Source organism: Limanda limanda, chromosome 5 (genome assembly GCF_963576545.1).
Source record: "Limanda limanda chromosome 5, fLimLim1.1, whole genome shotgun sequence".
Lineage (NCBI taxonomy): Eukaryota > Metazoa > Chordata > Actinopteri > Pleuronectiformes > Pleuronectidae > Limanda > Limanda limanda.
Window position 1 is genome coordinate 11,243,482 of NC_083640.1, and position 17,498 is coordinate 11,260,979.

General features: G+C 42.3%; 1 protein-coding gene across 2 annotated transcripts in view; it reads left to right on the forward strand.

Moving 5' to 3' along the window:
- Positions 1-17,498, forward strand: part of LOC133001936 (multiple C2 and transmembrane domain-containing protein 1-like) — a 133,564-nt gene that overhangs the window by 57,535 nt on the left and 58,531 nt on the right. Inside the window, exons 3-9 of one of the 2 annotated variants that reach the window (XM_061071655.1) lie at positions 4,932-5,074; positions 5,190-5,269; positions 7,344-7,455; positions 9,398-9,436; positions 12,352-12,516; positions 12,951-13,081; positions 13,592-13,778. In XM_061071655.1, the coding sequence (XP_060927638.1) occupies positions 4,932-5,074; positions 5,190-5,269; positions 7,344-7,455; positions 9,398-9,436; positions 12,352-12,516; positions 12,951-13,081; positions 13,592-13,778 (857 nt within the window). Of the gene's footprint in view, positions 1-4,931; positions 5,075-5,189; positions 5,270-7,343; positions 7,478-9,397; positions 9,437-12,346; positions 12,517-12,950; positions 13,082-13,591; positions 13,779-17,498 lie in introns of both variants that reach the window. The other variant, XM_061071656.1, reaches the window with a different exon arrangement.

Genomic DNA, 17,498 nt, shown 5'->3' on the forward strand with positions numbered 1-17,498 from the left:
CAGGGTTCTGTCCCCTAGCTGCTCTTTACCTGCTGAGGCTTAATAACTGCAGGTCACTTTTACAAGTTTAAGAAAGATGGCTTCAAAGCTGCAGCGACCACAGGCCAAACAAACAGCCCATTCCAAACAGACATGTAGAATCAGTGCTGCACTTATATATATTATATTCATAGGCTGTGATTCTATAATGCTGGACCTTCTACTGTTACCTTTTCTCGTTTACCCACACTGATGTAGTTTCGATCTTTTGTTTTATTGTCATTATTCCAAATCATTGTGCACAATCGCCTATGTATACCTTACATGTGAAAATGCATGTACTGTCACTCCCCACGTGTACAAGACCCTGACATCAGGAGAAGGATCTGCACTTTTACATTAAATGAAATAAGAATTAGTTCTATAATAAAAATAAGAAAGAGTTGGCGGTGGTTTTATCTTGATGCCATGTGGACTGTGAGAATGATGCGTTGACCGCAGAGTGAATTTTTTTTTAATTACAGTCATCGATTCACCGTCAAAACTAACTGGATGGCGAATGACCCCAGATTGTATTTGAATTTTAGTGAAACAAAGCACTGGAGGCCACTTTTTTAATATTTGACCATACTCATTTGTACTATGATTGAAGAGTTTGACCTATGGCTGGCAAATAGTGTTTCTTCACCTATCACAATTTAAAAGGTTTGCTGAAATGTGCAAAAAGTGTTTGCCCTTGTATTGAATGACCATCTAAAAGGGGATAGTAGGATTTATGAGCAGTGGCTTGTGTTTACATTTGGTTTAAGGCTTGTGCTTATACGCTTACTGTTGCTCTCTCAGGTGTCTGGTTTACTGGCAGACAGACACAATGAGCAGCATTTTTATGGCCGCTGCCCATTAGGTCTTCAGAGGAGGATAAATGTGTGGTGGATTATGTTTTCAGCTGCCTGTCAGGAAGACGGAGAGCAGCTATCAAAAACAAGTGGATCCGGGGCTTTTAGCTCGGCCTGTGTGCCACGCCTGAGGCTAATTCACCTGCTGAGTGGCTCCTCTCATAACCCTTTATCTCTGCTCTCAGCTACTGTAATGCTGTTCAGTGGTCTGATTCCATATTGAAAATTAATAAATTAACACCTTTCTATGAACCACTCAGTGTCTCATTGTGTTTTTGGTAACTTCTCCTTATTCACTTGTTCACCGTTGCACCCAATGGTCTAGACAGGGGGTCACTACAGAAAGGAGCATTAGGGACATATCTATGTCTTTTATATACAACTTCAAGGAAATCCACCCACAGAAAAGCCACTGTTACAGGATTTACTGCATTGGTATAGAAGTTATTAGGTTGGTGGTTCCTCCAGTCTGCATTCTGAAGTGTGCTTGGGCAAGATACTGAACCAGCCATTGACGGCTGTGCTGACGGTGTATGACTGGTAGGAAGCGATGTATGAATGTGAGTGTGAATAGGCTGTAAATGGGAGCTGTGTAAATCCAGTCCGACTCCTTACAAGGCACCTCGGGTGTTTGATGTGTGACCATTTAAAACAGGTTTGATTAAAAGGCTACAAAATGATTGTTTGGATTTTATTGGAATGGACACATTGCTGTTTTCTGTCCTGGCTGATTTGGGGTGTTCTGACCTGCTTTTTGTTAAATCTCTGAAAGCTGAGCACTGAATTCCCTCAAGGAGAACACAGAAACCTTTTGTGAATGGGTTTTACTCTAACAGCATAAATCGATAGTGGAAAGAGAAAATCGCTTTTGACGTTCAATGGCTGCAGCTGCACCTACCTGCCTCTGCCAGTCCATCAGTGGGTGACACTCGTTCTCCCCCTGACCTTGCTCTTCCATTTCACAGCCTTCAGCCCACAAGGTGGATAAACATCTAGGGTCTGCTGATTCATCAAACCCACCTTGGCCTCAACTGGTTGTCGGCAATCACGTCAGCCATTATTTATTCTTTTAAGCTTATTGATCCTCTATGCTTATTGATCTCTCCACCCACCAGCCCTCACATGGGACATGCAGTCACTTTCTCTTTTTATGGACTTTCTTCACCTGATGGAAGACTGAAATATAATTGATAGAAATGTCAAACACGGCTGTTGATTTGCAAGAAAGCCCCTCAATCAACTCCTCTGCGCTGTCCACATGCTGACTCATATTCAGCCGCTCACCCACTTAAAGCAGCGACCATTTTCCATTTCATACTTTCTAGCCCGTTTGTGTTTATGGCACCATTACGCTGGCACTGTGGGATGCAGGGAGTCTGAGCCAGCGATGTGTGTCTGGGGAATATCGACCCGGTGGGATAGAGAGAGAGAGAGAGAGAGAGAGAGAGAGAGAGAGAGAGAGAGAGAGAGAGAGAGAGAGAGAGAGAGAGAGAGAAGAGAGAGTTGCTGCAGTTTCAGGGATCGGTGGCTTTTTGCCTCCAGGATGCAGCGGGGGGGGCGATTTGTCTCCCTGCTCCTAAAGTATCATCTTGGTTTCTTGGCATCGTGTTTTCATGTTTGGATTTGCAGAGTCCTGTCTTGCCTTATGTCTCTTATTCAACAGCCCAGACACTAGTTCTGCACCAGTTGAGTCCTTTCTCCTCCTTCTTTTCTCGCCCTGTCATCTGGTCCCTGTGCTGCAGCTGTCCTGCAGTGATATGTCAAGGGCGACAGTGTGTACAGCGAGTGTGTGTGTTTTTCTTCTGCTGGTGTTTCTGTGTGTGTGTGTGTGTGTGGTGGTGGTGGGGGGGACTACCATGAGGTTGTTTAAATGAAGAAATTTTAATATTTTCCCAGCAGGCCAGTGTTAGTGCATAATTAGCTGCGCTCGCATTAAAGCTGGGAATCACGTCATCAATTTTTACTCGGACCCAAACAGAGTTGATATATTTCTGTTTAATGTTGTGGATACTTTGCAGTTCACATTTCTTCCAATAATTAAACAAGCCTCATCCTGCCTCTAATAAGCATCGGTGAAGTCATTATGAGAGAGTCAGCTATAGTTAATGTTCTTCTCTAGCTAATGACAGAGCAACACTATCTCGAACGGATGAGACGTGAGCAGACACAGAGCTCAGCCTTTCATCGTGGAGCGTCCTCGCTGTCCCTCTTGTGTTGGGAGTGTTGATGTGTGGAGCTGTGTTGACAATAAATCCCCCCTCTGCTGCTAAACAGAAAAACAGGGCAGATTAACATATTAATGGTACTGTTTCATGTATTTTGTATTTACTCAAATGTCTGTTTTATTATGTAGATACACACACCCGACCCTTAAAGGATGAGTTGTACAGATAATTGATGGATGTAGATTCTGGCAGAAAGGACAAATCACTGTGACATTTAAACTGTGTGTGAGAGATTGATAAATATTTGATAACAGGATTACCTTCCCTCTCCTGTGATTTGATTTGTTATCACTTTGGTCACAGAGGATGATAGTATGACTTCGATTTTTAGACAAGAACAGCACAAACAAACAGATCAGTCTGGAGGACGTGTGGGACAGACGAGGGACATTATTGTTTGTTACGATGCAGCGTTTTAGTTGTGTCAGATCTGGAAGTCTAGCCGGTAATCTTCCCAGGTTGTCAGACTTTTTCTCCACATGTTACATGTGACCATTGTTTAAATGTATAAGCCTGTCACATGTCACTGTCCCAGTGTCAGTGCTGGAGACATGAGCTGAGACCAGTGATGCACAAATCTATCGCCAATATATTAGGATCTGATATTTCTGTCTTTCATTCTTATATCCTAGTATAAATCATTAATGTTGACGAACAATGAATATTGTTTGATTCTCATTTATTATTTCATTAGCTGATATTTTTGTGGAAAAGCATGTATATTAAAATAAAACAAACAAAAGATGGATACTGATTACTTGGATGTCAGTTACCGTCAAACCATTTTTAAGATTAAACGTTTTGAATCGTCCAGGTGTTTTTTGCCTTTGAACTCAAATCAGAGTTTAATACAAGTTACGGACTTGAACAACCAGCCATGTACAGAAAATGTGAAAATCACATAAACAACTTGTTTGGAAGTTGCTTTTATTGTAAATAACATTATATATACCACGTAACATTTTTATTAACATAGTATTGTATAGATTTTTATCATCTGCATGTACTTGTGTTTGTGTACTCCCTTGTACTGTAGAAATATTAATCGCTTTTATCCAATGCCTTTTTTGCCAGTACACTGTGTACAATGAAATAAAAATTCTGCCAGTGGTACAAATATTAACACGACTCCAAGATAAGTAGACACATTAAAGTCTGATAAATAAATTTCAAAACAAAGAACAGTATAAAAGGGTATTAAAGCAGATTTATACATGTCCCCAGTTTTATCCCCCCAAATATGCTAATATATTTATTAAGGCAAGAAATATTTGCAAGCATTGACACCCAATGTATGTTTATGTATCGATAAATGCTGTATTAATTTATTCCGCCAACATGTGTGGCTACAAAAATGAAATGTGAATCAATACCGCCACTTACTGGTCAAATAGAGGTGGTGCATGAAACGTGACAGATTCAACATTAAATATTGGTAATCATGTGACCTACAACAGAAGACGAGTCACATGACAAACCTTGTTACACTAATAGAGGTTTAACAAAACAACGGCACGGTGTAAAATATACGTACAAATTGTGGATTTGTGTTCTACATCTCAGGACATATAGATTTCTTTTTTTTTTTAAATCGTTTTTTTTGGGTTGCTTTTCTCACTCTTGTTGAGGGTTAAGAACAGAGGCTGTTGCATCTTGTTAATTCCTATGAGACAAATTGTGATTTGTGAATATGGGCTAGACGTAGACATTAATGTGTTTACCTGCTGTTTCATACCCAAATGGCTGCTGTGAAAAGAGTATATCGTTGTGTTAAAGTCCTCTTAATCGTATTATTTACAGGTATCTCTGTGTTTACTCTCGTTCCCTGTAGGGACCAGTGACCCGTATGTGAAGTTCAAGATTGCAGGGAAGGAGGTGTTCAGGAGTAAAACTATCCACAAGAACCTGAACCCGGTGTGGGACGAGCGAGTGACCCTACACGTGGAAACCCTGAAGGACCCGCTCTATGTTAAGGTAAGTGTTCAGCTTCATCCTGCTGTTATATTGACTATCACATGCAAAAAGTCACATTTTGTAGAACTGTGTGGAAGGGCCTCTGATAACAGTTGTGTATATTGTCTCCTTGTAGGTTTTTGACTATGACTTTGGATTCCAGGATGATTTCATGGGCTCAGCGTATCTCCACCTGGAGTCACTGGAACATCAGAGGTGTCTTTATCTACTTTAACTTCCTTTTTTATTGCTGCTTTATTTACACTGACACATCCTCATTTCCCTGCAGTTTAACTTCTCCTGTACTCTCCTCTGATTGTATTTAACATACTGGTTGTTACAATCCATCAGTAATAAGCAAGTTCAGAGATGCTCATGTTTCAATAGACAATAAATATTGAGGTTAATGGTTGGAAAGAAATTCAGTCCTGACCCTTCTCCAAGGATCCCACCTTGCTTTGCCTGAGTCATTTTGACCAAATATAGTCTGCTGCCTCCCTCTAGTGGCAGTCTTTGGTAACTCACCTCAAACCCCTTAAAATATAACGGGAATTTATGGAGTTTTAGTGATACCAAGATAAAAGGAAGAGGAACTTATTTACACTGACTGATCACACCTCTACTAAGGTGAAAGTTGGGTTATAATCAGTCTGTTCTCACAACACACATTTTGAGTGGTCATGACAGGAACAACACTGATGATATGAATAATGGCTCTAATCTACTGTGTCCCATGAGTTAGACACAGAGTCAACATGCACAACAGTCCCTTTGCACTGCAGACGTTTTGGATTTTTATAGCAGGAAAACCACAAGTTTAATTGATAGCATTAGAAAACAAGTGGTTTTCAATCAATCAATCTAATTTTCTAAACTGGTTCTTCTCTAGTTGTGTGTTCTGCTAGTGTCCTTGTCACTACTGGTAGCATGAGATGGTACCTGCAGCCCAATCAGGTTACACAGGTAGTCCAGCTCCTCCAGGAAGGCACATCCATACGTGTGGTCGCAAGAAGGTTTGCTGTGTCTCCCAGCACAGTCTCAAGAGCATGGAGGAGATCCCAGGAGACCGGACATTACGCACTGAGAGCTGAACAGAGCCGTAGAACAGCATCAACCCATCAGCAGGACCAGTATCTGCTCCTTTGTGCGAGGAGGGACAGGAGCCGCACTACCAGAGCCCAACAAAATGACTTCCAGCAAGCTACTGGTGTGCATGTTTCTGACCAAACTGTCAGAAACAGACTGCATGAGGGTGATATGAGGGCCCGACGACCTCTAGTGGAACCTCTGCTCACAGCCCAGCACCGAGCAGGTCGATTGGCATTGACCAAAGAACACCAGAAGTGACAGGTCCGCCACTGGCAAATTGTTCTCTTCACAGATGAGAGCAGGTTCACACTGAGCAAATGTGACCGGCGTGAAAGAGTCTGTAGAAGCTGTGGTGAACGGTCTGCTGCTGTAATATCATCCAGCATGACCCGTTTGCTGGTGGGTCAGTGATGGTCCGGGGAGACATATCCTTAGAGGGTCGCATAGATCTCCATGTCACAGCCAACGGTTCCGTGACTGCTGTTAGATACTGGGATAAAAACCTCAGAGCGATTGTAAGACCTTAGGCCGATGCAGTGAGCCCTGGGTTCCTCCTGGTGCAGGACAATTATGAGTTGCCGTGATGAAATTCATGCTATTTGGATTTCAAATTTTTTCTTTGATTTTCCAAGCGGTTTGGAATCCAGCCCTCAATGGGTTGATGATTTTGGTTTCCATTGACCGTTGTTATGTCATTTTGTTCTCACCAAGTTATACAATGTAGATCAGTAAAGATTTTTGACTTGAATAATTCGTTCATTTGATTTATATATGTATTATGACTTCAAACTTAATTGTCAATAGCAGGTCAAAGCCCTCACATATTTCCCGATATACATAATTCAAGATTGTTAGCAAGGTGGGAAGCTTGAAAACAATAAGGCTGGCATTTAGAAGGGGGAGGGGAGGAAGCAGAATGGAACAGTCAGAGGGGCGGCTCATCTCTCTGCTCCACATCCATCTTGTCAGACTTGTACTGATTAAAAATGTGAATCGACTTTATGTTCAGATGGAGCGGGTGTATGCGTGTGAAACATGCATTTATTAATATACGCATGTGGAATCCCTGCATTGTAAGCACATTCATGTACAGTTAGTGGACATGGTCTTGTTGTTCTGGGTTTGTACCCTCGGGGTTGAATGCACTTATTGTAAGTTGCTTTGGATAAAAGCGTCTTCGGTTTACTGTGTTTCCCTGCAGGACCCAGGATGTGACGCTGGACCTGAAGGACCCACAGTTCCCTGAACACAACCTGGGCATCCTGGATCTTTCTGTCACTCTGTCACCGAAGGAGGGAGACATCAGGGACGCTGTAAGAAAACTATGTGAATTTATTGGTCAGATTATTATTATAAACAAATCACATTTCCTTCTCATTCAGGGGAACGATTCTTTTCCGATCTTACCTGATATGTCTCGTATACTGAAGGCATATAATATAAATGCTGAAGGAACTACATGAAGTTTTAAGTAGGAAACCACTCAAATCAGCACAATAAGTTTGATCATAAGGAAACTTCTTACTCCAGTTCAGTGAAGTGTGTCTCCGTACATCAGAAGCTCAGGCAGGCTGGTGAACCGGAGTGTGCTGGCTTCCGTCAGCCTCACTTTCTGGAAACTCTCCAACTCAGCAAATGCATGGGCATAAACACAAGTGTAATTAACATGTTCAGTGGAAAAGTTTCGTGTTCAAAGAGCACCGGATTCTCTTTCTTAATTATGTTGGCTCGTGCCTCTGCGGACATGCTCGATGTTTCAGAGTTGCATTTATTTCTGTTCAATTATTTGTTTGGTTAATTGGACCCCTGCATGCTCGATCCGGAACAAGGCAGAGTCATGGGGGAAATATTTTATTCCTTTTGATCTGATGTCTTAATTCTGGTGCTTATTTTGTACTGTAGTTCAGAGAGTCCACATTTGACAGAACAAATAAACTCTATTTAGGTTAACCATCATTTTGGATTTCTCCAACTGTGAAGGAAATTAGTACAAGGTTATACCAGTGCATTTGTCATGGCTCGCTCTCTGTTGCCATCTACTGGTATGGAAGAGGAAAGGAAAATATACTTTATTTGCCTCTATATTTAAATCAATTCTTTATCAAATTGCTAATAACCCTTTTAGTTATTATGCAGAATCAAGTGTTTCTGTATGTGGTGCTCAGTTTCATGTACTAAGTGGTTTCCAGTTAATGAGTTGTGCACATGTTAATCCTCATATATATATATTTATATAGAAATATATATATTTGAAACCTTTGCATTGATTATATTCACAGAAGAAAGACGCTTTTAACCACAAAAATAAATTGATGCCAAACTTTGAAATATGCTAAAAGACCCTAAGCTATTTCTAGGACCTGTCAATAATCCTCACTCTTATGCCTTGTCAGTGTAAGAAAGGTTGTTCCTTAAATTCGACTGTTGTCAAGGTGATTTCCCATAACTGGACTGAAACAGTAAAGTCAAGTCAGGAGCTGGGTCAGTTGCTGTCTCTGTTTGAGTGTGTATATTGTGTGATTATAATGTATAAGGGGCACAAGCAGCAGCTATTGCGTATACATACAAAAGACTGTATTTATAGATGGACGACATGATGGCTCCCCAAAAGTGAAGCCATATGATCTTGATCGGCTTGCTGCAGTATAGGTTATTAACCCTCCTTCCTCTATAATAGTGGATGGGGCATGAACCAAACTTAAAAAGTCAAAGTACACGTCAGATAATTACTTCTCAAAGAAGATTTCGGCCATTTTAAGCCAGTAAGTTCGGATTTAGTTATTTTAGTTTGTTGGGATGACGTCATGCTTGACAGCTGAGACTGACTCGTGATTGGTCGAGCATGTGCATTGGCTGGACCTCACTGCTGCGGCTCCATCCCCTGATCACTGCACAGACTTGGGCTCCGCGTGACGTCATCCCGGGATATTTTGGCTTCAGACCCGGACAGTGGGAGGAGGTGGAGACGTGTCGTCCATCTTTATATATACAGTCTGAGATACAGCGTGTGTGCATACGCCAACACTTCAGACCTTATGACAAGATCAAGCACTTCTCATACTCTCCCTGCTTATACCTAACATGCATGACTGACGACTGCCCCCCCTCTCCTTATTTAACCCCCCCGCCCCCTTGCTGCACCAGACCAAGGCTAACATGACCATCATACACCCCCATGCCCTTTAACTTCTGATCCTGCAGCTTGAAGGGGGAGACATTGGGGGGCGCTCTGTAACCGCTCTGTCTCATTTACAGACCATGCTTTTGAGAAGGAACTGGAAACGATCTAGTAAGGTAAACTAAAACAGCATGTAACCCCACCCACAAACCTCCAACTGTGATGTAACCTCACTACCAACCGCACCTCACCCCTCCTGCACTCTTCACTGGTGTCCTGGTACATGGATGGAATCCCCCCCACCCCCACCCCCTCCACCCTCTCTTCCTCCGCCTCCTCCCCTTCCCTCCCTCAGTGGCATTAGACCTTTTTTCTTTTCTCGATCAGTTCTTTCGTTCTCATCGTCACCAGTTTATTTTCCACAAGCTGCAATACACCACCTGCGTTTTGAAACAAACCTTTTGTTGGGATGCGAGTGCAATTAAAGGGGAACCATGTGTCATAGGTGATGTAAAATTGCCCCAAGGGTGGAAGTAACATGATATAAATACTGCGATTGTTATGAGAAATGTATTTTCTATTTTCTACTTTTCTATTGAAGAAAATAATCATTCATTTTAGGGCTTTACTATGCATTATTTTTTACTAACACCCAAAAAACAGCCTTCCCAAACTTTAGCTATGTACAGTGAAGTAAGTTCTAAGGACTCTGTTGGCTTCATAATGAACTTATCTCACAGGTAAAATAATCTAGTGAGCTTTGTGCTTTTGCTCAGCCTGAGCTCCAAATACGATATCTCAATGCTTCTCCCACCTTTGACCTGCACTGTGTATTGCAGCTACCGTGTGAGAAAATATTAGTAATACATTTGTTGGGGTTTTAAAGGCGTCCAGATCCTCTGTGGAACATTTGTTGATTGTTGGCAGATTGGAGGACACTCTTAGACCCCTTGTCGTGGAAATCTTTTGAGTTGATATTATTTTGAGTTCCCATCTTGCCATATACTGTAAAAGACCGCTTCCTTTTTGATTTTGCTGTATGTGGCTGTTGGATGCTGGTCTAGGCTCTGCTTCTTATTTGCTCCTGCATGAAGCACCTGCCATGTCTTTTTTTTTCAAGCCAAATACAGAATTATATAAGTATCAGGGACGATTTTATAAGCATGATTTTGTTAATTTGCAGTCATGTTTCAATTCTAATAAGCTACAAGGGTATTTATTTTCCTGTCGTCACCGAGTAGGGCTGAATCTGGAAACTCTGTTTTACTTTTTAGTTGATTTCCTAAATTGCACCTAGAGGTTTTGAACGGTTCCTCAACCATCCGTGAAAAAGTTTGATACCCACCAAGAGACACAGACGCGTATTTGAAGTGCGCTTGGTTGGAGCTGGGCAGACGTCCTGCTGTATTGTGCTTCCCCAAACCGAACCTTTGAAGCCTCCTAACTGGGCCATCCCGCCTGTGACTCGGGAATTAGCTCAAACACTAACGAACTAGCTACTGTGCTACCCCACCAAAAAAAAGGCGCTGCTCCTGAGTGCCTCCCTGCCTACGTGCTCGACGGCAACACAGTGCACGGTTATTTTTACACAACCACTTCTTTTTAATGAAGCATATGTGAGCGTTGAACCCACAGTAGGAGATGCAAACTATTCAAGAAGTAGCTTGAGATAATAATTATAAGTCAGAGGCATGCTGAATTCATGTCTCCTACTTTTACCACAAGGCAAAATGCTTCTTTTGGCACTTCAAACGTTTTTATCGTGAAAAGTTGAACCATGTGCAAGGCGGCATTAGTTTTTTCAACTGAACACTGGTATCTCTTCAAGACTTTTAGCCCACGAACATCTCTGTGCATGATCTCTTTCCTGCTGCGCTCTGGCAGAGAGGACGCGGATCCCCAATCCAAATAGCCCATGGTTCTTCTTTTTGCGAGAAGAAATATGTAGGAACAAAACAAGGAAACAATTAGGATCACGCTAGCGTAGGACATAACGGCAACCTCTCGTCATTAGCATACAGTGTGTTTCGGAGCAAGTGAACAGGAGGAATGAAAGATGTGGGAGTTGCTGTATGGGAGGTTGGCTGTATTTCAGGGAGCCATTCGCATTGTTTAATGTCTGGAGAATGGAAATTAAGAGGCTCCGTCTCCAGATCAAAGGGCCGCACTTGCAAGGCAGGGTTTGTTCAGAGTTTAATGAAATTCACCCGCAAAACAAAAGCTATGCTAATAAATTCTGCCTAACGAGGGAGGAGGAGAGAGGAAGGCAGAGAAAGGGAGAGAAGGAGAGAGAAGGGGGTGTATTTGTTTGACAAATAAATACCCTGCTCTTTGTTTTAGTGAAGAATACTGACATGATTCAAAGGGAGGTTAAATAGGCCTGTAAGTGCTGAGAGAAGTGATGGAGAAAAAAATACAAAAAACTACTGACTTAAGATATGGATAATCATCAATCTGAGTTTGCGGAGCTGTCAGCTTACAGCACTGCCAGATGGAATACGAAATTTACAGAAGTACAGTGTCGCAGTGGTCTTTCCAGTTTGGGCAAGACAGCCTATAAATCACTCTAGTCCTTCGTTTATTATTTAATATATTTCAAAATGTGTGTGAAATAAAAAAAAGAACAAGTAGATGCAGTGACATACACATTTTTGACGAGTGATTCCCGGTAAACAAGTGTAGAAAGGGGTCATGGAACATGTTCCCCCTTTTTTTGCAGAAATGCTGCTACCAAGAAGTGAGGATTTTTTCACCATGAAATTGTTCAGTAGATAAAGTGCGAGGGCCATATATACATATTTTTAACCTTTTAACCTATTCACTGGCTGTTCTAGTCAGATGATCCTGCACCTCAAGGGTAAAGTCAACTGTTTTGATTTTGTGTTTTAAGTTTCAGTGTTATCTTGTGTGTTCTGCTTCCTCTCTGTGTGTTTTGTAGTTGTGAGTGTACAAGTATACAACAGCCACAATTGTACCACGGGGTTAATTAATGCATATGTCTGTGTATCTGTGCTTGCTTTGTGGATGTTTGTGTACGCGCCTGTGTCATAATAAATGCATGTTTGCGTGACTGTGTGTGTGCTTGCTGCAGTATCAGAGTATGCGTCTGTCAGATGTGCACAGAAAGTCCCAGCTGTGGCGAGGTATAGTCAGCATCAGTCTGATAGAAGGTCGCGGCCTGCAGCCCATGGACGCCAACGGCCTCAGTGACCCTTATGTCAAATTCAGGATGGGGCACCAGAAGTACAAGAGCAAGGTAAACGTCCACCTGTTGGTCAATATGTTCTTCTTTTAGTGGTAAGGAAGGAGCATTTTTATATAGAGATTTTATTCATTGCTATTGTAATAGAAAAACGACTTAAATATTGTTTACATAGAAAGAGAGATCTCTCTAGATGAACTATGCAATATTTTAAATCAATCACACACCTCTCGATCTTTTTTTGCTTTTCTCAGTTAGTCATTCCTGACTATACTAACACTATGGAAGGAAAGTGCATCACTTATCAGTGTGAATTTACAGAATTCAGTCTTTTCTTGTTGTTTGTCTTGCAACTGTGAAACAGATTAATTCATATAGTCTGTGAAAAGTCCAAGTTGAAGTAGCTCTGTCAACTTAAATAGACCTATACATATCTCATCTAAATAACAAATTAATCAACGGTGTATTTGCTTCTGTTGTTTCCTCAGACAATTCCCAAAACGCTGAACCCCCAGTGGAGGGAGCAGTTTGATTTCCACCTGTATGAGGAGCAGGGAGGTTTTGTAGACATCACAGTGTGGGACAAAGATGCTGGCAAGAAGGATGACTTCATGGGAAGGTATGTGGTCCGTCCCTGGATATGTTGGAATCTCACTTCTTGTTCAGGCTGTAAAGGTAGAACAAGTGACCCATCATTCACACTGTGGGTTCTTGGAATCAATTTAGTCCAAAATGACCATGGCTCTAATTTGTATGAACATAATCCTTTTTTTTCTTGACCCTGTGCTCAATACGCTGCAGAGAATAACATTCCTGTGCAAATTGAAACCCTGGGTGAATACTCAGCCATTCCCCGTGGAATGTTTTCTTGTTTTCATCAGAGTGGAGGCACTTGAGGAAACATTTGCTTTGAACTCTTTGACCCAAATGCAAAAATTACTACTAGCCGGCCGTGATATTAACCAGAGATACATCAAGGTCATGCTACAAAATCAATTGCGACGGTTTCAGGTTACTGCTAAAAGCTTTTAATTGTCTCAGCTTTGGCTAAGTTGTCAGAAATGGAATGAATGCTAACTCAGTAATTGTATTTTTCTTTTCTCTTTTTGCCTTTGTGTGTGTACTTTAGGTGTACCATTGACCTGTCGCAGCTCAGTAAAGAGCAGACACACAAGCTGGACCTGCCGCTGGAGGAAAACGAAGGCGTGATGGTGCTACTGGTTACACTCACTGCCTCTGCTGCCGTTTCCATCTCAGACCTGTCAATCAACATACTGGACGACCCGAACGAGAGACACCAGATCATGCAGAGATATGTGAGTTTATTGAAAGTGCAGCCTTGTATCAGCGAGTGTAAGATAAATGTGTGAATACCTGTGACAGGCAAGTGCACAGTTCGCCAGAACTCAACTGGAAGACCTGAAGATTCTGTTTTTCTAGGTTTTTAAGAAATATCATGATTCGGTCAGATTTACTGCACTATTGACTGCACTCTTTTTATATTTATATTGAATATGAAGCAAATTTAATATTGTCTCAATTAGCCCCTGAACTGTTTTTGACTAAATCTGGAAGGCAGCTCATCCTAGTGTTAGCTTGGTTCATTGTTTGATAGAACCAATGACTGGACTCTAGTAACAGATGGTTTACCTGGTGGTCAGGTTATGTCACTAAACTTTCCTTAAGCTATCTCCATTTGATTACCATCAGCGGGTGCCAATATATTCATGGCCCATGTTTGATTCTCTTTGATGTCAGAAGAATGTCAACACTGACCTTCAATACAGTGTCACCTGCTGTAAAAGTGACCTGCAGTAATTGAGCTGCGCCAAAGTAAAGACCGAGTGCTGGACTCAGTCTGCAGAATCCTGAAGCTGCTGAACAGAGAGCTGCTCACTCGTTTATATAAAGTTCACTGAAGCTCGAATCACGCCTGTTGCTGTGATGGCTCTGACATTGATGACTCCCAGCTGCCGCTGCTACACAGCCCCAGTCCCCTGTTTATTCATATTCTACTTATGTTGACGGTAGCCTGTCTCCAAATCGCAACAAATTGGACACTGCACCCCTAAACAATACACATGCCGAGTGTGAACCCCATGAGATGATCGGTTGTCGAGATATGTGAGGTATATTTTCAGCTTGTGCAGATCAATTTGTGATGCTGTTATTGAGATTTTTCCTTGATGATCTGTCCTCACATTCTTGATCATGTCCATATGTTCAACATACTTCGTAAGTGCTTGTGGCTATATATAGGAAAAAAATGCTTTGAGCTTTGTCTGAGCACAGCAATACAGGCAGAGGGAGCATCAATACAACTTAACAGTTGTTCCAAAGTTCCCCTCTTTGAAATCCATGCCCATTTACTCGATCTTTTCCTTATGCAGTGATCTTCTGTATTACTGACTGTCCATGTCCCTGATTCTATGGCTTCATCCGTCGCATTGATGCAACTGTTTAACTGTCAACTTTTACAAGTTGCACAGAAAAGTATTGTTCTTGTGTCATGAGTCAGGCTGACGTGTCAAACAGCAACTCCCCCACTCTTCTGATTGTTATGAAGTCATTTTATTAGCATTTTATGAAGAATATGTCTTATCTGTGAAGACCAGTATTTATTTGTACAAGCTGATGTGCTGAGGTTTGGAATAAATTCCACCAACCTGCAGCTGTGATTTTTATGTTAGAAGTGGAGGAGTGGGAGGTGCACAAAATGGAAAAGAAGAAAAACATTGGGTTTAGAGGTCAAGGAAGGAGACGAGAAATCACATGTCTCTTTTGGGCAGAGATGTTTGAATTAAGTGTTCGGGAAAATGTTCTCTGCTTTGTCTCCGCCGTTATGAGTCACACCACAAGTATTGTTTGGTATTTGCATCAGTGTCCTGCAGTGATTCGTGTGTGTGTGTTGCGAGTGCATGATTAATGCATGCGAGTTATTTATTTCGGTGTAAAACGTCTTAGCTTGTTAGCCAGTTGTCGCTGATTCGAGCTCAGTATTGGAGAGATGGAGAGAAAGAAAAGAGAAAGAGTAAGCCCTAAGGCCCCATCTGTTCCAGAGGCCCTCCACTCCACACAATGCGTTCAGCCTATGTCTTTGTCTTAGCCTAGTTAACCCTTCACACCCTGTCATCCTCACTCCGTGCTACAAAGACACTCAACAGCGACTCTCAAGAGATTCACTGACAGCCTTGACATGAGACATTTCTCTGCACATCAACAAAATTATATGTGGTATTATTATTACTTGCTTGACTTATTCTAATATCATTTTTTTCATGCAAAATACTAAGTTTGATATATCAAAATAAATATGTGAGATTTATATCATCAGTATTTGATCATGTAGTTGAGACGTGGAGCCACATTTTCCAAACGAGTGCCACTTAGTTCCATCTGTTTTTTGAGCATGTACAGTGAATGTGTTCCTGTCGAGTAAACAGCTGTTGGTTTGTGTTTGTGAGCTCAGGATGTGTTTCTGAGAAGCATTTTTCAGCGTTTGTGCACAAGCACCGATGGCGCGGCTCCACAGGCCAAACACGGGTGCCACGACCTACATAACCGTGCCGGTGCCTTATTGGCTAGCTGCAGGAGGTCGATCACTTTGCACAACGCTGCAGCAACCACCCAGGATCAGAGGGGGGAGCTCTAGGACCGAGACACAGACGCTGTGCCTCTCCTCACACTAACAAAATGACGGCGGGGAGTGTGTGTGTGTGAGTGTGTATGTGTTAGTGTGTGTGTGTAATAGGGGGCGAGAGGTAAAGGGTGATGGTTGCACTGGGAAGGGAAGGCGTGTAAAATGAAAAGAAAAAGCTATTTCACCTCTCACACAACTCGCGCAGACCCCGTTTTTCTGCTCGGCTGAGGCCAAGACATTTCCCTTGCTTCGCCTATACTCTTTTCCTTCTTTCTCTCGCACCCCGGCGCCTCTGTCCCGCGCTCCCGTCAGCCCTCGGCTCTTTCTCTGTCGCCGCCGTGGCCCTCCCTTCAGATGAAGGGACGAAGAGATAGAGGCTGGTGGTGGTGGCGGGGGGTGGGGGGGGGGTGGAGATGAAGGGGCACTGTGAGGTCGGTTTGAAGACTTGAATGGTCTCTCTCCATTAACATATTGCTTCTCCCCAGACTGGCTGTCTTTCAGTTGCAGAATTCAATAAAGATGTACCTTATCAAAAAGTACCGATAAGACCAAGTACCACCACTCATTCATAACAGTGCTGCTCAAAGCCCACTAATCTGCCCTGTGTGTGTGTGTGTGTGTGTGTGTGTGTGTGTGTGTGTGTGTGTGTGTGTGTGTGTGTGTGTGTGTGTGTGTGTGTGTGTGTGTGTGTGTGTGTGTGTGTGTGTGTGTGTGTGTGTTTGTGGGCATTTGTGCTTGGGCACAATTTTAATGACTAGTATTATCAGCTTGAGATCAGCTGTTCAGCACAAGCCTGCACAAATCATCCACTACTGCTAATCACAAACAGGCACACACACAGACACACAGACACACACACACACACGCACAGATGCAAAAACAGTACCTACCTGTGTCAGCTATCTACTATAGAGATGGGGGATGGCAGAGTAATACAAGAACCATTCTGTCATCATCACAGCTTTAAAGAGCAGATACCTTCACAGAAGAAAGTAGAGAGAACAATTGAAGTCCTCTGCTCGTCCCAGTCGCCAGCGGCATGGCCCACCTTGCTCATCATGAAATAGAACACACACACACACACACACATACGCCAGTACTTTAAGTCAGTGTGTAGCACATGATCATAAAACACTGCGGCGTGCTGCATGCACACTCTCCATTTTTTAAGAAGACTTCATAGATTTTAAATCCTAAATCTGAGGCCATTGAAGACGGATAATGAACTCCAGCCGCTCTGCATTATGATGCCTGTTACATATGTGCATGTGTGTGTGTATCTACCAGGTCTGTTATATGTGCCTCTGTACACTTGCATTTACAACCTACATCATGCGTGTGCACGAGTACATATAAAATTCTGCCGCAAACTACTTTGAATGCAGCTGATGGCTGA